This window comes from Rhinolophus hipposideros (genome assembly GCF_964194185.1).
Source record: "Rhinolophus hipposideros genome assembly, chromosome: 24".
In the NCBI taxonomy this organism is placed as follows: Eukaryota; Metazoa; Chordata; class Mammalia; order Chiroptera; family Rhinolophidae; genus Rhinolophus; species Rhinolophus hipposideros.
In genome coordinates this window covers 7,171,224-7,198,251 of record NC_138070.1, presented here as the reverse complement: position 1 = coordinate 7,198,251, position 27,028 = coordinate 7,171,224, and the positions used below count along the sequence as shown (strand labels likewise).

The 27,028-nt window shown below is 42.0% G+C and overlaps 1 protein-coding gene across 5 annotated transcripts in view; it reads left to right on the top strand.

Moving 5' to 3' along the window:
- The window catches only part of HECTD4 (HECT domain E3 ubiquitin protein ligase 4), a 173,800-nt gene that overhangs the window by 87,896 nt on the left and 58,876 nt on the right, over nucleotides 1–27,028 (top strand). For 2 of the 5 annotated variants that reach the window (XM_081036942.1, XM_081036941.1), the window contains exons 14-37: nucleotides 713–783; nucleotides 1,399–1,504; nucleotides 2,067–2,187; nucleotides 2,854–2,982; nucleotides 4,920–5,044; nucleotides 6,553–6,706; nucleotides 7,217–7,317; nucleotides 8,954–9,152; nucleotides 11,270–11,416; nucleotides 12,559–12,663; nucleotides 13,793–13,956; nucleotides 14,527–14,760; nucleotides 15,764–15,956; nucleotides 16,164–16,268; nucleotides 16,772–16,860; nucleotides 17,256–17,431; nucleotides 19,143–19,278; nucleotides 19,363–19,504; nucleotides 19,612–19,778; nucleotides 21,885–22,031; nucleotides 22,990–23,174; nucleotides 24,880–25,033; nucleotides 26,047–26,327; nucleotides 26,538–26,727. In XM_081036942.1, coding sequence (XP_080893068.1) covers nucleotides 713–783; nucleotides 1,399–1,504; nucleotides 2,067–2,187; nucleotides 2,854–2,982; nucleotides 4,920–5,044; nucleotides 6,553–6,706; nucleotides 7,217–7,317; nucleotides 8,954–9,152; nucleotides 11,270–11,416; nucleotides 12,559–12,663; nucleotides 13,793–13,956; nucleotides 14,527–14,760; nucleotides 15,764–15,956; nucleotides 16,164–16,268; nucleotides 16,772–16,860; nucleotides 17,256–17,431; nucleotides 19,143–19,278; nucleotides 19,363–19,504; nucleotides 19,612–19,778; nucleotides 21,885–22,031; nucleotides 22,990–23,174; nucleotides 24,880–25,033; nucleotides 26,047–26,327; nucleotides 26,538–26,727 — 3,621 coding nt within the window. The remainder of the gene's footprint in view (nucleotides 1–712; nucleotides 784–1,398; nucleotides 1,505–2,066; nucleotides 2,188–2,853; nucleotides 2,983–4,919; nucleotides 5,045–6,552; nucleotides 6,707–7,216; nucleotides 7,318–8,953; nucleotides 9,153–11,269; nucleotides 11,417–12,558; nucleotides 12,664–13,792; nucleotides 13,957–14,526; nucleotides 14,761–15,763; nucleotides 15,957–16,163; nucleotides 16,269–16,771; nucleotides 16,861–17,255; nucleotides 17,432–19,142; nucleotides 19,279–19,362; nucleotides 19,505–19,611; nucleotides 19,779–21,884; nucleotides 22,032–22,989; nucleotides 23,175–24,879; nucleotides 25,034–26,046; nucleotides 26,328–26,537; nucleotides 26,728–27,028) is intronic. The other 3 variants (XM_081036945.1, XM_081036943.1, XM_081036944.1) reach the window with 3 other exon arrangements.

Here is a 27,028-nt window from a genome sequence, read left to right as displayed (position 1 = left end):
TTATGCTCTGGGTCTCTTTATGTTGAGAGCATTTAGGCAAAAAATTAAAATCTAGTGTCAGGGCACTTGAAACTAATAGAATGTCACCTGTCTAATAGAAACTAATAAACTAATAGAATGTCACTGTCAATTACGCCTCAATAAATTTGTTAAATATTTTTTAAAAATCTAGTGCCATGGGGACCCTTCTGGGGGTGATGGGTGTGTTCACTGTCTTGACTGTGGTGATGCTTTCATGGACACATGGACACATGTCAAAACTTACCAAATCGTACACTTTATTATATATTAAGTCATCAGAAAAGAAAAAGAAAAGAATTCTGGCGCCATTTGCAATATGATTCTTTCTGCCCTTTTGGAAGAGCTGAGAATTAGAAAGTCCCCCTTTCAAATGATTCTTGGGGGCACAGTCTGCATGTATACCTAGCTTGATTCCACTGACTTTTATGGCTCCATTCTTCTTCACCAATTCTGCCGCTGACCTCACGTAAGTTATGTTGGTAATTCACAGATAGGAGGAAAGGGAAACTGTCTATTAGGGAGGTGATTGTACTATATGACAACAGTGGATTTAGGTTCAACTGCTTTTTTAATGATAAAACTTACCTCAGAGTTTTATGTAACCAAAGTGGCATCTAATAAAAATTTAAATAAAGTTTCTATTTTCTAGAACGTTTGTTCAAAAGCTTTTTTGACTTTTCTGTCATTTCAGCTCTGGTTTAAATATCTTGTACCCGGGTGAAACTGAAATCAATAACTTACTTAAGCTGGTCTTAACAGAAGGTAAGATTTATCCTTTAATTATCCTTGAACTACCATCCTTTTTTTGTCCCTAAGGTGACAACTAGGTATTAAGATAATAGATTTTCTTTCTTCATATCTGTTAATTAGCCTTAACTTTAAAAATGTATCTGCACATGTGCCAACAGTTCAACCAGATTGAAAGCAGAAACCATGTTTTATATATCTTCAAGCTTTATAAACCTTTCTATCTCCACTGCCTAGTGTAATATACCTGACTGGAGAGGTTTCGTGAATGTTAAAGATAAGACTTCTTGGGGATTTCTACTCCAGTTTTTTTTCACCCATTGAAGTGCAACTTTTAAAGTTAGACTAAACAACAGTAACAAAATCCACCATGTCAAAGACACTGTGTGTGTGTATAAGCCACATCAAGGAGTTAGAAATCACACTCGATATGTCAGGGGTAACTACATGTAAATCAGGACACGCTGGTTAGAAAAAGTCAGGTGGGTCGGTTCTCGCTGCCATTTCTTGTATCAGTGCCTGGTGCCCCTAGGTTGTCGACAGTCTGATTGTGTAACACCTTTTTTTTAATAGCATCAGTTTTCTGAGTGTGATTACCAGGGTAGTTTATGGAGCTTTGTTCTGTGTTAGGAGAGAGAAACAGTGGCCTCTCCCAACTACGGGACGTGATTCTCACCAATTTAGCTGAACAGCTTCAGAACAACCGATTTGGCAGCGAGGATGACGATCATTACAGGTGACACCCATTATCTTAGTCACTGCTAGCTTTTTCTTTGTGTTTTTCTCAGTAACAATTTACAGTTAAATGTGTTCGATCACCTTTAGTCTCCTGTGATATCTAATATAAATAACATGTCAAGTCTGAACCGCAGATCATTTGAAAGATAATAAAGCCCACCGTTGCCCTAAGAAATGATAATAACACGTTTCAGTTTTATCAGTGAAGTCACTTGGGCCTGGAGAAAGTGTGCTTTGCAGAAATAACCAACAGAGCGTATTAAGAAATCTTGGTGGAGGGTGTCCTCCAAATCGATGATCTGTGAGAGAGGGTGAGGGTGCTTAGACCTGGGGAAGGGAGGAAGGTGTTGGTTCTTTGCTATTTATAAATTACTTGGCCTAGGTGCTTAGGTACCATTTCATTTCTGTAAGTTTGATTTTGATAGTACACCTGGCTGTTAATATCTATACCGGGGAAGATTAATTTTGTATCTTTGTCATCTTGTACCAGTTGTATAAAATGTAGCCTTTTATTACTAAACCATCAATATCTCATTGTTACATTTTCCCTGCATTTAAAGACTAAATGATGAGCTTTTACACTACATTCTGAAGATTGTTGTACGAGAATCCTGTATCTTAATCACCAAGTGCCAAACTGTCTCTAAAGATGATTTTCAAAAACTCCTTTCAACTGTGCCTGTAAGTAACAATGTGTTTAACGAAAGCAAAATTGTATTTCATTTTATTGTGTGGAGATGTGTGTGTACACATACTTTCGCACCCACTTTACAAGGATAGACTTAATTGATGAAGGCCCATGGATAATTGTGCTTGTCCTAGAAATGTAAAACTAGACAAATCCACTAGAAAGACTACTCCCCCTGCTTTAAATGTTGTGTTGCAATAAATTATTTGACTGAATTTGGATGTTTTTGTTTTGTTTAAAATAGTAAGGATTTTTTTCTGTATTGATTTTAATTTTAGCTTTGTTTTCTAAACCATCAGTGTTTTGCAGAGACAGATAAGAACCAAAAGATTCTTTTAAGGGTCTGGGTCTAGTCTTCTCTAATGGAGACACATGTGAGGGGAAGGAGGGTGGGGAAGAAGAATTATAAAGAGGCAAAAATTCAAGTAAGTATCTGAGTGATCAGTGAGAATTCTGTAGTAGAAGGCAGAGAGTTCTGGTCAATGTGTCAAATTATGTTATCAAAAGCTTAGAAATAAGTCACCTGAGAAACTAACTTGGTCTGTTTTCTGTACTTTCTCTTTTGCTTCCCTTGTCAAAATCTTTTAAAAACATGAGGATTACATGCTCCCTTCTTTCAGTAGGACCTGGTCATTTAAATGCCCTTATTTGTATTAAAGGCTGCGTCTTCCTGCCTGCGCTATCTGATGGCAGTTCAGAACCATCTTCTCAGTAACACTGTTTTGATTAAACCTGATGAGAATGATGACAGTGACAACTCCTTGCAGGGAGAGACATTGAAGGTACAGGTAAACACCAAGCTTTATTCTAACGATGCTTTCTACCCAGTGTGTAAAGCACAGCTTAGTGGGCTAAATTTCTGTGTATTATGATGTCAGATTTCACCATGTGGCTTATATTCTTGTGAGAGGTGATATTAGGTCACTCATTTCATAGAGTTTTATGTCATTGCACAGTGGTTACCATGTTTGTGACACTCTCATAACGTGTCATCCATGTGCTCCTGTCAATTTTTTTGTGCCTTTGTTTATTTTCATCTTTTTCTAAGAACTATAAAATATGGCACTTACAAGTGATCTCATACGCACCTGCAAGTTTTATTTATATGTCAATATATAAATAAATCCAGGAGCATAACATTTTAACCAATTTTGACATTTTGGCTGGTTTATTATAGTGTCTTGATTCAAATAACTTTAAAAAGGTGATAATTTTCTCACAGTTATCGCACAATTATTTATATTGACTAATTTATTTTCTAAACCTAGAATTCATTTCATTCTCTGTAATTATTTTTGAGTTAGCTTCTGTGTGAACTCAGTTTGTTCCCACATGGCGGTTTATAGCCATCAAAGATTTTTTTATAATAGTGATCATTATCATTTTGATGGATGCTCAAGGCTGTTTGCATTGTTCCTCAGAAATCCATCTTTGTGGGAGAATTAGAGAAGTCAATAAATGATTCTTCCCTAAAACGCTGACTAAAATGCACTGAAAAATTAACCAAGGAAGCCATAGTTAAAGATAAAAGCCATGTAGTTTGTTTCCTTGCTCCTTTATGCAGATAATCATACACCTGCTAGTTCATATTTATGAGTTTATCTCATTATGTACAATCAGTTTTTAAACAGGCAGAAAGGTGTGAATTAATCATTTAAATTGCTGCTACTATTTATTACCTTTTCTTGCCTTAGTTTCCTAATCAGTAAAAAGGGATAGTAACATTTGTATTATAGGTGAATGCGAAAATTAGAGACGAGGCCCGGGGACACCTGGCACGCTGCTACCCCCCTCCCCCCCGAGTGTGCAGTCAGTAGCCGATGGTGATCAGTGCCACCAAAACCATGATTTATCTTGGCTGCTCCGTTCAGAATCCTTTTCCTTGACGATCAAAACACCTTGAAACCAAAAATAAGACCCCAGAAAACTCCTGCAGTGAAAACCAGTGTTTTCTATTGGAAAGGCTAAATTTTATAAATTCTTAACCCATGGAAACAAATACTCGTGGTAAAGGCAGACTAGGCTGGGTTTGTGTAGTATTTCTGGGGAAAATTTAGAAAGCACAGATCTCATCTAAACGGTTAGTTCGATTGTATTTTTCAATAGAAAATAATCGTAATTGGAACATTTCTATGATCTTAACTAGTGTTTCTGAACACATTATTTAGTATTTGTATTCCCACGAACTCTCTAATTTTTAATGTTTAATAGTCTATATAACTGCCTGCAACTTGAATTGAATTTTTTAACGTGCTTGTTTTCAAGTGTAATGGCTGAAAACATTAAGTAAAAAGGTCACTTGTATTGTTTCAGAATGTTGTGTTTCTGTCTCGTTTTACTCACCGCCTGCACACACGCCTTTTACTGTTCTGCTTTTCTCCTTAGCTATCCTCATACCATCCAAGGCAGTCGTCCACCTGGACAGTTTCCGGGCTGGCCGCTGGGAGCTCCCTTGTGCTGGAGGGGACGGGAGAAATGGCATTTCTCCTGGGGACTCGGTGTGCTCCCCGTGAAATACTGCGTATTTCTGTCAGCACTCCCGACCTTAACCTCCCAAATCAAATTGCTTCTTGCCATCCTAGTGGAACTTAGTGCTCTGGGCTTGTTCTGGCCACCTCATTATTTAATTTGGAAATGCACCATACAAGACACCATTTCATTTTGTTGTTGTGAGTGTATATTTGTCACAAAGCTTAAAAATAACATTATGATATTTTCTACCTAGGAGCTAAAGGTCAGTATTTTGGCTCTTGCTACCCAAATCCTGACTGGCTGCGATGAAGTGTTGGAAATGCTACAGCAGGTCACAACTGCCCTCATAAATAGTGACATAGCTGACCGTGAACAGAGGTGAGGAAATGGATTGTGAACTGTGACCCGCTGCCTTTCAGGGAGAAGAATTGGCTTCCGAAAACAGAATCTTTTAGAACAGAACGTCAGTGACTCATTTAATACAGAGGGAGTTTTGTGAGACTAGGTTGAAACGGCAAGTGTTTCAAAACCAGTGCAATCGAACTCTTTAATGGTGCTTTTAGGTGCGATTGGGCTGACAGCCATGATCTAAGGGAAGCAGGGGTGTGGGGACAGCATCGTCTCTGACCTTGGGCCTTCCACCATCATTACGGCTAAACCGGCCTTTCCTTCAGGTATCTAGCGCAGCCCAGTGTGCACTTAGTGACTCGTGATAAGTACTTCAGGGAAGGAGAAGGGACTGAGTGACATGGATAATTAACTGTTATGCAGAGGATGACACTGACATGCAATCTCAAGATTTTCCTGTCATTTTACTTCTCCAGATGGAGGAGTGACCTGTATCGAGGGTAAACTTCTCATTCCCAGCATAAAGCTCCTTCTCAGTTCTCCCCATTAAACTTCCTGCTGTGGTTTGCTGTTAGGGATGGCTTCTGTACTGTATGCGTCGATGATTTTAATGTTAGAGCCACTTATCTAGAACAATCCTGCAGTGGAACTTTCCCTCCCATGACCCCAGCTGTCCCCATGTCACCGTCTCTTGGCCACTCCCAGATAGTAGGTGGGCAGGTTGGCACTGAGAACAGTGTAACCCCGATGGGTGTTGCAGGCTTGTCAAGACACGTGGGGTCCACTGCTGGCACGTGGTACAGTCTAAGAGCCTGGGAGGCATCAGTGCTGCTCCAGGTTCCAACCCCAACCTCCTAGGTGGTCTTAGAGAATTTACATAACCCTCATCTTTCTTTGGGCAAGTCACATACTTCTTCTAGCAGATTAGGATATTGGGTAATCATCCCACAATATGTAGCTATATCAAATCATTATGTTCAGCTTAAATTTATATAATGTTATATGTCAATTAGATCTCAGTAAAATTGGGGGGAAGAGAATGTGACCTAAAAGACAAATTAAAAATCTGCGTGCCTCCATGCCCCACGTGAGCCAGTTCTTCTAGGCCAGAAGTGAGGAGCCCTGCCGTGGCAGGTGACTCGGTGTTGAAGCCATTCATTTTCTCGCTGTCAGAGGGTCAGGCAGCACAGCCACCTGCAGCCCCGGGGCCAAGGGAACATTGCAGGTGGTAACTACCTAGAGTGGCTGTTTGCATCTTAGGACCCATATAAAGTACTTCAAAGGTGCTATGAAATGGACCACGGAAACTTATTTTTGGCAAAAATCACAGGTTGAAAGTGAGATCTATGACCAGATTTCTGTCTCTCCCTCAGTGGTAGAAGGTGGGGAATTTGTGGACTGAATTGCTGGAACCATAAGTGCTTAACTAGCTCAAGGAAATGCAGTTTAAGAGAATTTGTCAGATAAAGGTGATGTCAGTTGCTTCTTCGCATGATTGGAAATTGCTTAAGCTGTGTGTTTTCTTGAACTTTTTGTAGGTTAAAAGGCTTGGAACAAGTTACTAAGGCTACTATGCTTGGTCACCTTCTTCCAGTGTTACTGACCTCCCTGATGCATCCAAATTTGCAGACTCTGACCATGGCCGATGCCCTGATGCCTCAGCTAGTACAGCTGGTACTCTATACCAGTCAGGTATGAGCCTTGGTGTGCCACAGCGAACTGCTCTCCGGCCACCCCTCTTGTCATTGTGGCCGTGGGCATTCCCGGACAGCAGAATAAATAGAACCACGTCTTTCAGAAGCCAAGGGAAATAACGATGGGCCGAAGAAAACTATCATGTCTCCAAAATAAACTGAAATATTAAGGGAAAACATTTGTTTGACTAAATTACTGCAGTCTTTTAGCAAGTGTTAATTGCTGGTCAGCTGTAAAAATGCTAACGTGCAATGCTGCTGAGATCGTCCCCTGATACTGAGTCTCCTGAGTCCTTGCTGGCTATGGGGAACCAATATAAATATGCTCCATTCCAGTGTTAAATAAAATGATGTTCCGTGGCCCAGGTAGCAAAGCATCTCTTAGCAAAAGAGGGCAGACTAGGATTGCAAAAAGACGATTTCCATGAGAATTCCAAGTGTAGCTCTGGTATCGTCCAGATAATGGACAGTCAGCACTTTAGGGTGTGATGATGGTTTTGTGTTTCAGACGGCTTTGCTGCTTAAAACTCAGTGTCCAGTTTTTGCCGAGATGGGCTGTTCGCCATGTGGTGCCTCGGACCAGAAGGGCAGGCTGGTCCCCGATGACAGGTGAGGACACTGCTTATTTGCAGGAACCCCCGCCTTATTTTCTTCTGGCGAAAGCCTAGTGCTCCTTTTACAAAACGATTTGTACCAAGGACTCTCTAACTGGAAAAAGGAGAATTCAGGGTCAAACTTTACAGATCACTATTGAATTGCTTTGTAGACTTAACTATAGGAACAGGTTAGGATAAATTTCCCCACAGATCAAGAGAGTCGTTCAAAATTGACAAATTGTCGTATACTAATGATGGGGATGTAAAACATTATGAGTTTGTCAAACGTTGGACAGTTTCTTAAAAAGTTACAGATACACCTACCATGTGACGCAACTGTTTCACTCCTATTTACACAAGAGGAAAGAACGCATAGATTCTTCCAAAGACTTGTACATGAAGGTCATAACAGCTTTAGTTAGAATAGCCCAAAACACCAACCCAAACACCCATCAGCAGGTGAAGAAGGGCTAAACACTCGGCAGTATATCCGTGTAGGGGAATCCTGCTCAGCAACAAAAGGAATGAACTAGGATATTCAGCAACATGGATGAATCTTAGACTACTGACGCTGAATGAAAGAAGCCAGATTCCCCCCAGAAATACATTCTACTTACATAAAACTCTAAGAAAATGTAAACTAATTTCTAGTGACACAAAGCAAAGAAAAAGCCTTGCCTGGCTTACCAAGGAGGAGGAGGAAACTTCATGGGTGTATACATGTGGCCAAACTTACCAAGTTGTACACTCGACGTATGTGCAGTTTATTCCATGTCACTTGCATCTCACTAAAGCTGTCTTGAATAGCTCTGATCGGGAAGGAGGGACTTGCGACTTTCTCTGGAGTGGTCTGCTGTTTCTGTGAGCTTTGTGCAGCGATGAAAAGCTGTGTCTTTGTTGTCCAGTACTATTGGCCACGGCCACATGCTGGTACCGAGCACTTGCAATGTAGCTAATGTGACCAAGAAAGTCAGTTTTAAATTGTATTTAATTTTGATGCAATTTAAATGGCCACCTTTGACCAAGTAGCTACCAAATTGGATAGCCCAGCTAAAGAGAGTAAGAGAATTCCACTGCAGCTAAATGCAGCGTATAGGAGCTTGTATTCCACAACCTTGGGCCTGTGAGGTCCTTGAGAGTTCAGTTACAGTAGATAAGAGGAACTTCGAAGGCACTTTTCTTTAGTAAAAATTACAGTAAAAAGCAGTTGTGTAGACTCATGGAGTGCTCGACAATTGACCTTTAGATATCAACAGAAGGAACCTTACAGGACGCTAATCCTGTGGGATTTGGAAGGGGCCCAATCTTAAATGTCCCGTACAATGTCTTCCCCCTCTTCCCCCCCAGTAACTTTAAATGAGAATTGATGGTGTCCTCTCCTGGATATGAACTGGGCTTCCCTCTTGAAAAGGAGTGGAGTGGAGGGATACAAATACATATATTGACTAACAACAAAAAAAGGAAAAAGAACCTTAATTATAGGAATTTTTTGAATGTTTCTGATCGCCAGTGATACCAAGCATTCCAAAGCCACACTGTTGTCACACTGCATGCGGTGGAAAACTAAAGTGGGATGTGTTAACCTTTTGTGTTTCCTTCTTCCTGTCCATGCTGCTCAGCTCCATCATTTTCTTTTTGTCTGGTTCTAGAATGCTGGAAGAGAAGGAAGAGCCAGGCTTTCTCACTGGTTTGAAGATTCCTGCTCCATGGGCTGCTGGGAAGACTGTGGAAACCGTCCACCCTGTCAGAGACAACTACAAATTTAAGGAAACTGTCCATATCCCGGGGGCTCGCTGCCTGTATCTTAGATTTGATAGCAGGTGCTCTTCACAGTATGACTATGACAAAGTAAGCAAGGCCTGCCTTAGTACTGGTTCCACCTTTGATAAACTGACTCCTTAGATGCTTCTTGTTTTTCTTTGCTGCTGGCCACCATCCTTGACTTATTTCTGTCTGCAGACATCTCTTAGGAGAACTTTCCTAAGATAATCCCGTGAAGGGTAGTGATTAGGGAGTCCAAAAGCCAGCGGCTCTGCAATCTAAGAACAGTGTTTTAATGACGTGTTGAAAGTGGACTTTTGTAAGCTTTCAAAGTTTAGACCGAGTCAAAGGAAGTTTTCCTTTCCATTCTTCTGACCTCCTGCCTTCCCTCTGTGCTTGGAATTCCTGTAGATGTGTGTGTCCATTCATCTAGAAAGGTCGTACTGCCCAGTTCTTGGGGCTACTCATATATCTTTTGGGTGAAGGTGGCCTTTAGAAGGGTTTTTGGGTGTGTGAGTATCTGTTTGTCTATTGAAATGATTGTTCCTTGCCCTTACTGTAGTGCCCTCATAGATTTTTGAGGAAGTGTAGTTTCCATCCTGGTGGCTGGACAATTAGAACTAAAAGGAAGCATTTTAGGGCTTGAAGGATTCTCTTCGGTTTATAATTGTTGCATTGGAAACGATCAGTGTTGAACTTAGTAGGAAAGGCTAATGAAATTGTGATAGGTAACATATAAAAAAAACAACTGAAGGATTATCTAATAGTTTTGTGTAGACACAGGACTATTTTTATGTAGATTGTTAGCCATCTGTTACAGCTCTCCTGTGTGAACTGTGTAAGGGCAAATGGACTTAAATCCCACCAGGGGAGATTGTTAGGTTAAAAATAAAGGACTTCTTGGTTGTGTATACTGTGAGATGGTAAAATACATTACTGGGCAAATGGCAGAATCTGCTTCCCCATTACCTTTTAGGATAGTGAAGATTCCCAGATGTCTGGAGAGGTTTAAGACTTGCCCCCAAAACTCACCTTAGCTGGAAGTAAGAGAATTTAGACAATAGGCTTTGGTGAGCTTTTCACAAAATACATATGTCCTGGCATCAGTCTACCCAACTTCATAGCTCCTGACAGGAGCTACCCCCATTTCCTAGATTCAGATGATACGACTATTTAAATTAGAACTGGAAGAGGTTGCCGTTTTAGTTAGTGTCATTCTGTTTCTCCTTTCAAAGCCAGTATTTACATCTTCTGGGGTATGCTAACCTACACCTGCAGCAGACTGTTAAATGTGGAGGCACGGGGCCACTCACTGCATGGATAGAAGTGACATTTACTTTGCCAGTGGTCCCTGGCTGGTGTCAGCAAAGGTCCAACAGGGGACGACGTCACACGATGATAAGTGTCCAGGACCAAAAGTGCAGCTTTCAGATCCCAACGGGTCTCTTACACAGTTAGAGGCCATCAGAGCTTTACACACTGAAGACAGTGCTGGCTATTTACTGAAGCCACTTCCTGTGAAAGTAGCTGAATGCCAAATGACATCTAAATGTTCCTCCTGCATAGTAGAAAGTTGGTTAATTGGATATAAATGAATAACCTTTATCGAAGAGAAGTATTGATACATGAAAACTAACCCAAGAAGAAGCAGCCCCCTTTCTGGCCCAAATTTGTGTCATTTTCTTTTTATACCATTAAGCAATATTCTGAAAACACCTGGCTTATTTTCAGTTTGTTGCATTTTTTAAAATCCTCATTCATTGAAGTTTTTGTTTTGCTTTTATTTTGTTGTTGTATTAGATATAGCCATCTTTTCACCTGCATTTGCTCACTTTATTAATTTTGGGGAGGATTTACGGGACAAACTGTACCTGTTATTAATGAGTTATATGTCATTAGGATTAAAGTAGTATTTTAAAAAAAAATATATATATATATATAAAATAGTTGAGTATAACTATTTTAATGTGAGGTCCCCAAGTCAATTAAATTGTGATAATCATTGTTATTCTGTGGCTGCCCTGGAAATACCAATGGCTGATTGCACCCAAACTAGAGTATCCGTTGTTAAAAAAGAAAAAAAAAAATCAGGAGATATTAGTTATATTATAATGACACCAGTACCTGATTATAACTGTATTTTTAAACACACATTTTCTGCAGCCTTTTTATTTGTAGATGTTGTTTTTGTTTTTCTTTTACAGTCTAACAGTATATTTTCTGTTTTGAAGTTGGTGATTTATGCGGGGCCTAACACAAACAGTAGGAAGGTTGCTGAGTACGGAGGCAACACACTGGGCTATGGCAGCCGTAGTGTCTTAGGAACTGGCTGGCCGAAAGACTTGGTGAAGGTATGGTGTTTAGTCACATTTGCTTCCTAGAAAAAGAAAAATGAACTTATGTCCCTCACAGGCCCAAGCATTACCTAGAATTCCAGAAAGAATGTGCCATGGGGGCTTTTGTTGAAGTGGGGTGGCCTGGCCAGGCCTGTAAAGTCACTATTTCATTTAGAAGGACCCTCCTGTCACTTATAGGGCATCAGACCCATGTCCACTGCAGCACCTGTGTCCATATCTACTCCATGGACCGAGGGTGTCACAGCATTTCCTCCTCTGTCCATGAAAAGGACTGCTAGTTCTTTCAGCTTACGTCTTCTCTCTACTCCCTTAATAGGGGTATCCTAGAACCACAGGGTCATTGAAGTTGAAAAATCTGGAATCAATATTTTCAAATGAATTGGGGCCTGTGGAGCAAAAATAATGATCCATTCTCAGACTGATGAGATTTGAGCCATGCTTTGTCATTTGGGTCCTTGAACTACAACCTGTCTACCTAGAATATGAGTATGAACTGAAATGCCCACTGAAACCCCAAACCTCTCAAAAGGCTGTTCCCGGAGTCTTTGTCTCCCATACGTTATGTCCCCTCCCTCATTCGGTCACAGATAGCAAGTTACCTCTGGGGTGGAGGTGGGTGGTCTGGATGTACCCAGAGCCGAATCAGCACAACACTTCTGACTGTGCTGTGACCTCCTGCCTTTTGTTTCTTACTCATGGTGGTGGTTCTACAATACAGAGCAAGGTCTTCTAACGCTCTCTGTGCTCTTCACAGACTGGCCGTTTGCTTGCCTTATGGGCACAAGTGAGGTGGTGAAGTGGAGAGGGGGGCTCGGGGCAGAAAGAATAGAAATCTGAGGAATTTATTGCAATTTATTGCTCAAGATTTGAGTAATCTTGACTTTGATCCTGCTATTTGGGCAGCTGTGACCCATTTCACAGACGCTTTGTCCCCACAGCTGCCTGGTCAGGAGAGAGACCTGAAAGGTTGGTGTCCAAATGAGACGGGGATGGAATTTGAATTTAAAAAGCAAGCGAGAAAAGGAGTGAAATATTGATGTGGTCCTTTTGAAAGTAAAGCTCAGAAATTCATTGCTCTCTTGAAAATTGTGTGTCTTGTTTTTAAAGTACATTTCCCCCCCCCCTTAAATTTTAAGGTGGAAGGAGATACAGTCACCTTCTCCTTTGAAATGAGAAGTGGCCGTGAACACAACACTCCTGATAAAGCTATGTGGGGCTTTGCTTGCACAGTTCGCGCTCAGGTACTTGAATCTACCCACTGCTGGGGGCATCACATCCTTTCTCCTCTGTGCCTTGGTTACCTACATCATATTTGCCTTGGAAACAGGGCAGAATATGAGCTCCTGTTTCATCCCTCTCTTCCATGCGGCAGGAGTAGACTACTAATAGTCAGTAGTGGTTTTATGGAGTAAAACTAGCTGTGACCTCAAATCAGTTGAGCAGCACAGAGACGCCTCTGCTAGGGCGTCTGTCTTCAAAGCCTGGACAGGTGATCTGCCTCCAGCATCTTTCCATAGGGAGAAGAAGGCTCGAAAACCTAATGGAAGTAAACCCTTGGATTCGGGGTGTTCAGAGTAGTAGGACTGGGTTGTTTTCATGCCGTTCCCAAAGGCTCTTCTTGCTAGTCTAGGTCTGTCGTTGATTAATTACTCATGTTATATGCTATATATAAGTTTAATCTACTGTTCTTAGCAGTGCCCAACAGATACCACCTCCTCTCCCCCACCCCCCCGAAATCTGTGTAACTAAATTCTTTTCCACTTGGAAAAAAAAGAGAGAGAGGGAGTAATAGGAGTTTACTAACCCCTCAACTTGCCTGATTTGTAAAACATTTGTTAGACTGGGAGGTTGCTTGAGTTTAAGCCAGCTAAGACTCTCTATAGAGTGGAATTCTCTGCTAGAATGTACGCTCTGCGAGGGTAGGGGTCTTTGTTTTGTTCTTTGGTGTATCTCAGGCACCCAGAACAATAGCTGGTCTGAAGTAGGCCCTCAATATTTAAGGAATGAATTCAGTGTAATCTTTGACAACATCTTGGTGCGAGCACAGGATGGAGATGACAAAATGAAATAGTGATTTATACCCAGCTAGGCACAGCTGAGAGGAATATCCCAAGAATCAAGCTGTTTCTAATATGGAGTCTTATTGGCTCTTCTCTCTGCAGAACTGGTTGAAATTTCCCTCTGTGGTCATTCCAGTGCCACCATCTATCCGCTCATGGTGCTGGATGCTGTCCCTGTGTCCCATAGGCATGATACCCAGTGCCGCTCTGTGAGCCCCTGCAGTTGGGGCCAGTGCAGTGTGGTGAGCACAGGTGGAAGGGCTCCCCCGTGATCACTGACCAGTGTGGTTTGCCCCTGTCTGCACTGTAGGAGTCTTCGGAGGATGTGTCAGGGGGCCTGCCCTTCCTGGTAGACCTGGCGCTAGGTCTGTCTGTGTTGGCTTGTTCCATGTTGAGAATCCTGTATAACGGACCAGAAATTACCAAAGAAGAAGAAGCCTGTCAGGAGCTCTTGCGGTCCAAACTTTTACAAAGGTAACAAAAGGCTCAAACGGGGCTACTTTTGCTCTCAAAGGAGAAAGGACTTTATGTGGAAAACTACTTTTAGGACATTGCCCAGCTGATTGTGCTTCCTGCCTGACAATCCCATGGGTGTCATTGTGTCTAAGAAATAAAATGAAAATTACACCAAAGTGCCTTCTGGCTCTTTCCTTACTAAATTTGAAATTTCAGCCTTGATCTGCGTGAGCTTTTCTCCAACCCAAATATCGTGTAATTAAATTAAAGGATCCCCAAAAGGATGGGCAGATGGGAGATAAAGCAAACCGAGCAAAATGTTTATTCTAGAATCTAGGTGATGGGTATATGGGTGTTCACCATGTAATTCTTTCAACTTTTCTAATTTAAAAGGTTTCATAATAAATTGTTGGGGAGGAGGTAGATCCCCCAAGATGTGGTTTTGTATAACACGCTCATTTTTCTTTAGCTTCTGGAGAAGGTTTGATGAATAAATAGTAAATACGTATGTTTTAAATCGTATATTTGATTTATCTGCCAACTTTAAGTAGCTTTCCAAATAGAAAAGGATGTTTTCTGTCTGTTCAGGTGCCAGTGGCAGGTGGAGGCCAATGGCGTCATCTCCCCTGCCCTTACTCCAAGCCCGTCTCCACTGCCTCTGACCATAGAGGAAGACAGAGAATTCACCTACCCCTCTGACGTCCTCGTGCCTCCAATCGGAAGCTACTTTGACCTGCCCCGGATCAGGCTGCCTCCAGGAATCATGATAAAGCTCCGGGAAATTTCTGGGCGTGCTAGACCTCAGTTTAGACCAAGTATAAAGTATGTTGCTATGTGGCATTTTAGTTTTCCCAATGGGGTAAAAAAAATATTTAAATAATTGAAAGGGGTGTATTTCTCCTCGGAGTCTAGCAACTATGAAAAACTTTAAATTTTATGTTTGCAGAATGACTGCTAGCCAGGTGGTATTCCAGGGCAGCTGGTCTCAACATGTGGGCCTTCACTTGGCAGTGTTAGCTTCACCTGGGAACTTGCTAGTTCTCGGGCCCCATTTCACACCTCCTGAATCAGAGCCTTTGAGGATGGGGCCCAGGAATCTGTTTTGACAATTGTTCCATGTGATTCTGATATATGCTGAAGTTTGACAAGGTCTAGGTTTTTCTTAGGTGGTCTGACCTTCTATAGTGGTTATCAGCTGGTTTCCATAGAGTCAAGAGACATTTCTTTATTTTTGACGTCTAGAGAGATGACGACAGGTATTTATTTTAGAACGTGAAGTCTTACAGTTATAAATGTCTTTGTGGTATTCATCCTTAGAGTGCAATCTACTTTGCAGGCCTCTGCTCTGCCTTCTGAGGCAAGATGAGCCATTTCAGAGCAAACAATACAAAGAATAGTTGATATTTAAAACGAAAAAATACAGAAGCACCATTGTTTTCAACCCAACATCCATACTCATGAAATACCACAAGCTGTAAACTACATGAAATTAATTGGCAGATAAATAGTGCCAAAAATGTTTTTTAGCCTTAGACCTATTCCAGCTCTAATATGACTATAACTCAAAATATATAAGTCATAGAAAAGGAAGAGTCTTTAATTTTCAGTTTTGTCAGCCAATGTTTGTTTGATCAGTTAAATATATTTAATCATTGCCAATTTGATATGAAAGCCATTATATAATGTTCATGCCTCTTTATTGCAATATAGAAGGCGTGGTGAATAGTTAATATATTTAAATCAAAGCCTATGATCTTCAACCTATAAAATACAGTACTGGTTGAGAGCATGGCATATACCTAACTAGTTTCCATTGTGATCGCAGAGAAGTAATTCAGCCAGATGTGATGGAGGAAATGGTGGTATCATGTGTTATTAAGCACTTGAACTTGGTTGATGCACTGCAGTCCCTAATAAATTTCCAGTATCAAGAAGAACATGCCGAGGAATATGATTTATTGTGTAAAATTATGGGAGAGACTTTTAAGAAACTCAATGCCATGGAGAGACAGCTGCAAGTAAGTGAAAGCTACACACCGTTGAAATTTTTCTTGTAACTGTAGGAAATCATTTCCTTCCTAGAAATGTAATGAAGTCTAAAAGCGATCGGCATTTTAAAAAATTATTGATGCTAAAAAAATTTCAGAATTTATAGATTGCAGATTGTACTTGCTTTTATTCTGCATTTATTATCACCTTGTTTTACATTTTAATGTATCTGTTAGAGTGTTGCAGAATTGGAGCAAAAATGGCAAAGTGAGGTTGATGAGGCCATGCAGGGGAAACTGGAAAACAACATGCCTTTCTTCTATGATTACCATTTTAATGAGGTGAGCAAACTGTATGATTTATCACTGGGGCATTGCTATTTACAGTGCCAAGGTGTTTGTGTGTGTGTGTGTGTGTGTAGAGAAAAAATGTCACTTCTTAACATGTGGCACACCCCAAAATGTACCCATTCTTTAAAAGGGTTAAATAAAATCGATTAGGTCAACTTGTCAATAATACAAATAATAAAGTACTCATTAGGTTGTTTTTTGACTGATTAATAGTTTTATACAGAAGTTACCATCATTATCAAGTTTTGCTTTGAAGCTTTAACAAATAAATAAGAGGCAGAGTCACAAACACTGACGAAATCCCCAGAAAGTGACCAATATCATCTTTAACCATTAAAATATCAAATAACTTACAAATGTGCTTCTGGCATAGAAATGTGGATCAAAGGTGGTGTTTTTTTCCCCTGAAATTTTCTATTCCTTTTAAGATGCACAGTAAAACTCAGTTTTTGCAAATCCTGCATACCATCTTTTCTTGATTTTTCCTTCTTTAGAACAAAATGAAAGACCTAGAACTTTTGTGTTCAATGAAGGAAGTCTCCTTTGATGGAAATGATCTTGAAAACATGGTCCTATCACTGAGGTTAGTGACGTTAATAACTAACTATGTAAAGCTAATTTATTACCTTGATGCTCAAAACAAGACGTGAAGATCTAGTGTCTTAACAGATATTTTAAAAAAGATGGTGCATTCACTAAATATTTTAGAGTTGGAACTGTTTTGGTAATTTGGAAATTTTGATTTTACCCTTCAAAAGTTAGCATCTAGGCATTTGAAATGGGGCAGAAATAAAGAGCTAAAACTGGCCAGAATTTATAACACTGCTCCCCTCAGATGGGGAAAGAGGGAGGTGAGCAATATTTATCAGGTGACTTTTATTTAGTTTCCCCTCTATCTTCTCATACTGGTTGTAATTAAAAAACTTTGATTTTGGTAAACTAGAGAACGACTAAATGCACATCAGCCTTTCTTTATAGGGAGAAGTTCCTACAAGAAGTGAATTCTCTTATTCAGAAACCCTCACATCCACTGGCTAAAACGAAGACTTTAGTGAAGAGTTTAATGAACCGAGCCGAGCTCTTGCTGCACGTCACCATTGCGGCCCAGTCTGGCCTCACCAGAAGCATCTCGGGGACCCCTGCAGAAACACCGGGTACTGCTCAAGGCCAGCCCTGCACAGGCTCTCTGTGCTAGTCTGTTCAAAAAATGTACATCAGCTACTTAAAAAAAAAAATCCCTCTGCGTACTCCTAGAAAGGGAATTTCAACATTTTTTATTTTGCCTTTTACTTTTTCCACCCAGAAAATGCTTTTCATTTAATTTATGTGGTGTCTTGTGAGTCACCTACGCATGAGGGGTGCCTTCTTGCCTGCCTCCTTCCTTTATTCTTAGGAGCATCTAAGGAGCCCAATAACATGTATTTTTATAATTCCATGCCCCTTGTTTTTAGTTGATGCTTTATCATTTTCATGGTAACGTATAATTAGATAGTCCACGCTGGGAATCTTCCAATGCATCATATTTTCCTCTTTACTTGATGCTGAGTTTACATTTCATCTTTAGTAATTAAGTGGAACCTTCTAGCATGAATTTCCACTATTAATTTTTTTCCTGGTCACATTTTAATTGTTAGCCTGAAAGCACATTTCTCAGGGAAATCAATGAATCTTCTTACTTAAGCCAGATCCACACCACTGGGCATAGTCCCGAATAACAGGTGTGAATTCTTCCCCTGGGAGAACAAGTTGAATAAACATGTTCTTAAATGAAAGACTCCCTGTTGTCTAGATCACGGTCCATTGGACACTGTCGGGCAAGCAAACTCGTGTGCACCCCAGCCGATCACCCAGGGCTCTTCTCACTTGGAGAAGTCTACGCTGACCCCGGGGTTTCTGACCCTGGGGATCGGCCTTCACTCCCTGAGGACATCAGGGAAAGTCTGCGGTGTGGTTCCATGCCAGGTGGTCTGCTACACATCTCTGGCCACATTAGCCCTTGGTAAATTAAACGTCCCATAGAAAGACGTCACCACTCCCTAAGGCTGGGATGCTTTCCAAGGGGCTCTTGGTATCAGAGGTGATGAACTAGTAGTTTCCTGAGAGAGAACATCATCTTCAAAACTCACGGTTTTTAGATTGAAGCTGTCTAACCATTCTTAAGATAGATTCAAAGAAGATGACCGCTTCTCTACTTTCTTAACGCCTTTTAGTATATGTGCTGCCGAAGCGAGCACTTTCTTAACGTCTTTTAATCTCAGTTGATCTTTACATGTAGTGTTGTCTCTGCCCTTGAAGTATTCTTTTATAATACAATGATTTCTCTGGATGGGTTAAGCAATATATCTTGCCGGAAGGGGCTGGTCAGATTCTAGCTCAAGCATGATATTTACTCATACCAACTATGATCAAAGCAGAGAAGTCACCAGGTGGCAGTAAGTCAGCTAAATAAATCTAGGATTAAGGGGGAAACAAAGGCCATCTCTGAAAAAAATGGGTCTGCATTTATTTGGATTGAGAAATTTTGCTTCTAGAAATTACTTTCTCTGTCCTCTCTTGCTTTTTAGAATGCTTATACTAACGCAAACATTGCTAGTTTATGAAATTAAATTAGTTTTCCAGCCTTTCTTTGGAAACCCCATTTGATAAAAAGATTCTAGTTGTTCCAAGTTAAGGTCATTTTTAATTTAATATCCACGGTTGAAAAAAATTGTCCTTAAAAAAATCAGTATGCTCTGCTAGCTGGTTGGGTGGCTGAACTCTCATAGAAAGCAAAGGTACCCTTAATGAGACTGGTAGGTCCTTGTTTAGCTGTTGCTGCTACCCGTACAAATAGACAGTGAACCCTTTTATTCCTTTCTGTTCCAGCTTGTAAATCAGCTTCTGAAACAAAGGTGATATCTCCTGCTGTGCGGCAGCCGGTTTTTCTTCGTAGCATGTCGGCTCCTTCTGACCTGGAAATGATTGGTAATGAAGATTTGGAATTTACTAGAGCAAATCAGAGGTAAGTAGCTAATGGCCAGGGATTCCCGCTTGCGGAGGAAGGCTCCTCGCCACCACAGGCCCTGAGGGTCTGGTTTTCCCGTAGGCGGCGCCACGTGACCAGCCACCGCAGCAGCTCCTTCACGCTCCTGCAGTCACTGGCCATCGAGGACAGCAGGGACAAGCCCACCTACAGCGTCCTGCTGGGCCAGCTGTTTGCCTTCATCGGCACCAACCCTGACCAAGCTGTAGGTCCCATTTCGGCGACTGCAGATGAGTAGCACCTGCCTGCCTGCTCAGGGGGCCGTGGGCCAGGTGGCAGGAGTCAGGTGGGCTTTCTTCTCATGCGTTCCAGGTGTCCAGCAGCAGTTTCCTGTTGGCTGCACAGACCAGGTGGCGGCGGGGCAACACTCGCAAGCAGGCCCTGATGCACATGCGGGAGCTGCTGACGGCGGCCGTGCGAGTCGGGGGCGTGACGCACCTCGTGGGGCCCGTGACGATGGTCCTTCAGGGCGGACCCAGGTCAGCTCTTTCTGTTCCTTCATACTGCGCTGTCGGAATGGGCACGAGCCCTTCCGAAGATGGTTCCTGGGGCCAAACCGTAGGCAGGGGTGTTTGCTCATGGCTTCCCCTAAAACAGAAGTACGTGATTTTGTAAAAAATTCAGCACATAGTAGAACAGAACATACGTCTGCTCACCTTTCCTTCCTAAATTCCACTCTGTTCATTAAGAGCTTGTTGTATTCACTACACATTCATAAATATCTGTTTAATTCTTTATACACGTAATTGGGTATGGGTGGTATTCTTTTTTTAAAAGCTTAGTTCAGGTTATAGTACACATACCGCACTGTAATCTTGTTGTTTTCGTTGTTTTGTTCCGTATCTCTTGGATGTCTCTATGTTTTCATGTCAGTACATGTAGATCTGCTTTATAGTTTTTAAAACTTCGTGGACCTCCATCGTATGGATGGCTGTATTTTATTTAACTCTCCCCCTGACTGATGGACACGTAGGTTCGTTCTTTCCTCGCCCCCACTCCCTATCTTTCCTTCCCTTTTTTCTGTTTTGTTTTTGCATTCACAATGGTGATTCGGTCAGCATCCTTCTACCTCAATTTTTGTATACTTTTGTCCTTTTTTTTTTAGTGGATCAATTTCTAAAAACATAATTGTAGATACTGACTTTGAATAAGGTTTTGTACCTTATTTGTGAGGAATTATTCTCTACCAGTTTCCTACTGGGCTTCAAAGAACGTCAGGTAAATATAGAAAAAGCATTTTCCTGCAGGTCCTGGACTGAAATTGCAGGAGGCGTCTTGAGCCTCCTGGGACCTCTCTGAGGAATTCTGGCCCACAAGCCAGGGCAGTGACTGGAGGAAAAGGTGCTAGCGAAGAGCTAATGTGAATATCCTGAGAAATTTCTATGTCAGTCAGGAAAGGCCGGGTTATTCTGTGGAAACAAACAACTCCAAAATCTCAGCGGCTTAAAAAACAAACTGCTGGTCCCTGCTCACGTCCATCGCGGTCCGTCGTGGCTTACAGTCACCACAGAGGCCAGGCGAGAGGAGACCGCCGTCCCCAGAGCTGCCAGCTCTGGCTCACTGGCCAGAGCAGGCACGTGCCCACCAACCCCAGCGGTGCCCTCAAGGCATGGTGACGCTCACATTACCACAGCTTACTCCCAGAATAATGTCTCTGTGACACTGGCAGCACTCTGTCCTTTCCCCTCAGTTACTCATGTCATATGTCAAACATTTGAAAAACCACAGAAGATCCTGAAGTATAAAATAAAACCCACCTGTAAACGCTGTAGCTTAAGGTAAAACGTATTGACATTTGAGTGTATGCTGTCTTTATTCTAACTGTAGATATCACCTATAATGTTTTTAGTAGTTGTATAGCACAGTATCATATTCCTGAATTTTTTTATTAAGCCAATGCCCTACTTTTAAACCTTAGGTTTTACTTATTTATTTTTGCTATTATGAACATACTATGTTGCAAATCTTTGTAGATAAATCTGGATAGTTCCAGTTCTCAACTAATAGTAATTGCAATAGAATCTACCCTAAGTGATGTTTTAATTGTGGGAAAGTCTCATTTCCTATCAACTAGATTCTCATGCTCTGTTAATAATTGGAGTGTGAACTTGAAAATGACACTTAGCTAATCTATTTGTGCCTTGGTTTTCTCATTAGTACAATTGCATTTACAGTATTTGGTGCTGCATGGGATAGTGTAGGTGTGTCTACAATAATTGGTTTCATTATTCAGTAAGCTTGGGAAATGTTGGGTACCATCTTCCTGTTCTTAGAGATGCGATGCACTTGATTGACCTTAGAGAGTTCTGAGTAGTTGTGCAGTAGGGAGCCCTGTTCACTGTACCTAACCTAGGATTTCCCAGACTTGCCTGAGTGTGGATTGCCTTTGAGGCACACTCAGAAATCCTGTCCAGCCATCGCTTGTGGTCCTACAGTTTGGGAAATCCCAGTGATCTCTGAGATCCCTTCCCTCCTGGATTCATCGCAACACGCTTGGGTTTCTCAGAAGAACTCTCCTGCTCTTACGCTCACTATCACTGTTCTTGACATGGTTCAGAAGGCTGAGTTTGGGTTCTGTTTCATAGAATTGAAGAACTGACCTGTGGTGGGATGGTCGAGCAGGTCCAGGAAGCCTTTGGCGAGACCATGACCTCTGTTGTGTCTTTGTGTGCACGGTACCCTATTGCGTGTGCAAATAGCATTGGGCTCCTGTGTACCATACCTTATACCAGGTAAGCAAGGAAATGCCTTTTATTGTTTGTAAGTTACACCGCAATGTACTTGATTAACTAAAGATATTTTTAATTTGAAAACCTGGATTTTTTTGCTTTGATTATCCTTTGGCATTATTACTTTTGGTTAAATGAGTTTGCCTCCTGACGCCTGAAGTTACTATTCAGGTAAGTAAATTCCTTATTGTTGAGCTCCTACGTGATCAGAAGTGGCCATTGGAGATCCCATTACATTGTCAGAGTGGAGAGGTTTGAAGGAAAGAAAAGGGTCCCTAGGAAATTGCTTACATACTTGGCAGAAATTTGTTGCATGTGCACATTTATTTCCTCTCAGTCACTTGATGAATAGTTTGAAGGTGTCAGGCACCTATGAAGTCATCCCTTGAATCCCCTTATGATAAAATATGTATGTAAGTAACTGAATGTATAAATACACACACACACAGAGGTGCCAAAAAAATGTATGCACATTTTAAGAAAGGAAAAAACTGTTAAAATTGTATTATAATCCTCAATATATACCGATAGCAAAAGATGGATACAAGTCCCGTTTAACTTCTGCAATGATAAGAGGTGCTCAGAGTGGTTCCCATCAGCGTCCAGACACTTCTGATGACGGCAAACTACTGTTGGAGCAACGTTGACCAAAGTGTCCACTTGTATACAGTTTTTTGGCATCTTTGGTATTTTCTATATGGCAATCTTGAGTTGATTCCATCAATTTTTACTTGGCTGTTCTGTATGAACAAACCAGGACGGGAAGCTCCTTATTTGTGAAGGAAATCCTCATTCTACAAAAATGTTTCTGGGTTCAGTTATACATGGTAGTATCCTACGTTATAGACAGAGAACTATACCAACATGTTTTAAGTCCCTTTGATAACCGGAGGCTTGCGTGAGAGGATCCTGAGAGCTGGTCAGTTACGTTTATTTTGTACACCCTTTCCGCATGGCCCAGGAGTGAAGAGAAGTGCCTGGTACGCAGTGGCCTTGTTCAGCTCATGGATCGACTGTGTAGCTTGAGCAGTCAGACTGAGTCCAGCTGCAGCGAGAAGCAAACCAAGAAGCAGAAGGTGGCCACCATGGCCTGGGCAGCTTTCCAGGTGCTTGCCAACCGCTGTGTTGAGTGGGAGAAAGAAGAAGGTGAGAAGCAGGATTCCTCTCTAAAACTCCTTGATTTCTTCTGTTTATCATTTGTGCGGGATGGGGGAATTAGAAGCTGTGTTAAATGACATAATCAGTTGGGTTTACTCAATGAATGATTTTGTGACAGCCTTTTCATCAGCACAGGTCTATGAAAATGTATAGCGACACTATGACATTAAACAGTTGCCTAACCTGGAGGACGTGATGCTAAGTGAAATCAGCCAGATACAGAAGGACAAACGTGATCTCACTTATCTATGGAATCTAAAAAAGCAAAACTCAGAAACAGAGAGGACAGGAACAGAGTGGTTTTCAGGGAGAGTGGGAAATGGGGAGATGTTGGTCAAAGAGACAATCTTGAAGTTATAAGGTGAAAAGTTCTGGGGATCTAATATACAGCCAGGCGAATATGGTTAATAAAACTTCATTGTACATTTGAAAGTTGCTAAGAGAGTGAATCTTAAGTGTTCTCATCACACACAAAAAAAGAAAGGCAACTATGGGAGGTGATGGATGTGGTAACTAACTCGATATAGTCATTTCGCAATGTATGTGTAAGTTAAATCACGTCCCACACCTTTTTTTAAAATCACATCGTGCAATCTAAGTATATACAATTTTTATTTGGCAATCATACCTCAATAAAGCTGGAGGGGGCAGGAAAGATAACAATCACCTTGCCGGAAGGAGTACGGTAACCCCAGGAAACCGAGATTTTTGTTTTCCTTCTTGTCAACACTGCTAACAGTCTCCAAATAAATGTTTTCATGAAATAGTCTTTCAGTTGCATTTTTCAAGGTGCTGTTTCCCAACTACATTTTTAAAAGTATCCCATTTTAAAAGTGTACTTCAAGGATAATTTCTCCATAATGTCCCAGGTCTGTGTGCCATGTAGCTTGTTTATCTGTTTATTCATTCACCGTGCTTTTTATTGTCTTGAGAGCCAGGCATAAGATGAATAAGGCACTGTTCTTCCTCTTAAGGAATGTGGTCCAGTGGGGGAAACAGACCAATGAACAAATAATGACAGTGTCATCAATGCCATAAACAAGATGCATACAAAGTGCCATGGGACAGAGAGGTTTTTCTAGACGAGCTGTGCTAGGAATCAGGCAGAGGTCCCCAAAGAAGGAGACATGTCAGTTGTTCTTGAAGGATAACAGACTTCCAAGCAGAATAAACAGTGTGTGTCAGCACAGGGATCTAAGAGAGCATGGACATTCAGGAAATGACAAATAGTTTTTGTGGCTTTCACAAGAGATGCTTGGAGGGCGGGGTGGGGGGGCTCTGGAACTATAGCAAAAATAGAAAGATCCAAAAAGCTCTCTTACTGTGTTTGAGAAGAGGTAGGGTGTGAGTTAAAAACTAAAATGTTTTCCATCACAGTCAAATGGTGATTCTTCCCTGTCAATCTCAGTATGTTCCTTGGTTTTGTATGGGCTAATTACATTGTTTTAATTAAGAATAGTGTCTTTCTCCAACATTGAATCATGTTACAAGTTACTATTACCTTTTTGATGTGCAGATGTTACATCACAAGGAGACGCTAATGGGGTGGCTAATAAAATACGGAGCAAGTTAAAGAGAAATGGGGCAAGCGGAGGGCTTTAATACAGGGAGGCCGAGAGGGAGGGCTGGCCACACCTGCAGGCTCGCCAGGGCTTCCCTGGGTTTTCACCAGACTTTCTCTTTGACTTTGAAGGCGGCTCCACAGAGGCGGTGCACTCAGGTCTGGCCCGTCAGGTATCCAGCCTTCTCACCAACCATCTTGCCCGCGCCACTGAGTGCTGTGGTAACCAGGCTGCTGGGAATGACGCTCTCCAAGATGTCCTTAGTCTCCTCAATGACCTCTCCAGGTACGGCAAGCCCAGCTGGGGCTGTGGGAGCCGGTGGCTTTCTTGAATGATTGGGGGTTCCTTTGGGTGGTGGTTGACTTTTGAAACATCTAAATTACTCGGCTGTTCTGACATGCCCCTGCCTCAAGAAAAATAGTAGAGAATACAGTCACTGAAAAATAGTATTTAGTTCCAAAATGCGAGGGTTATTTAAGTGAATATCTACATCATAAAATACTATCATTTGTTTTAATACTTTGCTGGTAACATCTGCTAGCCTTTCGCGTCCAGTGCATTTGTATTCAATCACCAAAAATCATTACACTCATTATAGCAAGATTAAAGCATAATCAGTCAGGACCTGTAATTAGCTCGCTTTCTCACCCTGTGTCTTTCTTTAAAAGATGATACTCTGTGGAGGTTTAATCCCATTATGTGTGAGCCATGAGGCCCACGAAATCTTGTCCACCTGAGTCCGCCTGTTCTGTGGCTTCCGCTGGACTGCACCCTTTCTTCTTAGTGAAAGTCACGGGTTCAGCTTTGACAGATCCCAGGCCGTTGGGGCCTGTGCAATGCCATGTGATGTTTGGTCTCGAAGCACTCCTTAGAAAGCTAAGGAGTCCGAGCCTGGGTTTCTAAGTCTCGGCGCCCTGGACTACAGGATCTCAAGGAAGTAAACATCGGCGATCAGAAAATATCCCAAAATCTTTCTTTTTAAGTATTATTGGCCAATTGTGAGTTTCCATCAGATAATTACAAAAAAATCTTCATTCTCCTTCATCAAAACATGGTGCCAAACCCATGTCTTCTCATGAATCTGAAGTCGTCAGTTTGCGTAACCCCACTTAGGGAACTCTTGCTTCTGAATTTCTATACATCAGCATTCTCCTTCATCAAAACATGGTGCCAAACCCATGTCTTCTCATGAATCTGAAGTCGTCAGTTTGCGTAACCCCACTTAGGGAACTCTTGCTTCTGAATTTCTATACATCAGCATTCTCAGCATGGGGTCCCTTTTCTCCCTTCTTTTCCAGGAGTCACATAGGTAAAGCCATCCTGAGCCAGCCGGCTTGTGTGTCCAAACTGCTCTCCCTGCTGCTTGACCAGCGCCCATCTCCGAAGCTGGTCCTCATCATTCTCCAGCTGTGCCGGGCGGCGCTCCCACTCATGAGTGTGGAAGACTGTGGGAATGTAGAGCTCCCCCCGTGGAGCTACTCTGTCCCTTCCCTGAACAGTGAGCAGGAGGATCCCAGCGACCCAGCATCCAAGATCGCCTCATTGCTCTTAGCAAAGCTGGCAGATTATGTGGTACCAGGTGAGCCGCTTTGGACTGGAGAATGCACTGAGGTGCCCACCGCCTGTGCATAGTCAGACTGAGCTTTCACTGGTCCACAGCAGCAGCTGTGCTCTGTGACAGGAGACGGAGTAGGGAGAAGGGACAGAGGGGCAGAGAGGGAGGAAGGGAGGTTCCCAAACCGTGTTTTCCCGGCACAGACAACCTTGCAATTTTTCTGTTTGCTGAAAGGATGTCAGACAGTTCTTTCTCCAACCGCTTCTGAACCTGACACCACATTGACAAAAAGCAGTCCTAAGAATTCCTTAAAAGGAGATAAAGATCCTGGAGAAGAGAGTGAAGCAGTGGATGGCAAGCTGTCTATCTTCATCCACAAGCGAGAAGACCAGTCATCCCATGAGGTTCTCCAGCCCTTGCTAAGGTGACGATGATTGTAATAGCTGCATGGCAGCCAGCACCTCCATGTTGCACACACTGTGCTGAGCAAGCCCCTTACACACATCACCCGTCTCCGCCCTCTCAGCAATCCTTAGGTATCATCACCGTTACTGCCATCCCTGGTGTCACCCAAGGAGAACCTGAGGCTGAGCTGAGGCGCAGGCCTTTCTCCACAACTCAGCACCATGTCTGCAAACCCAACAGCGAGCGAAAGCCCTGTTGAGAATGTCATTTGTGTTTGATGAGAGTCTGAGTGTGCCTTGTACCTTGAGAAGGAATGATAC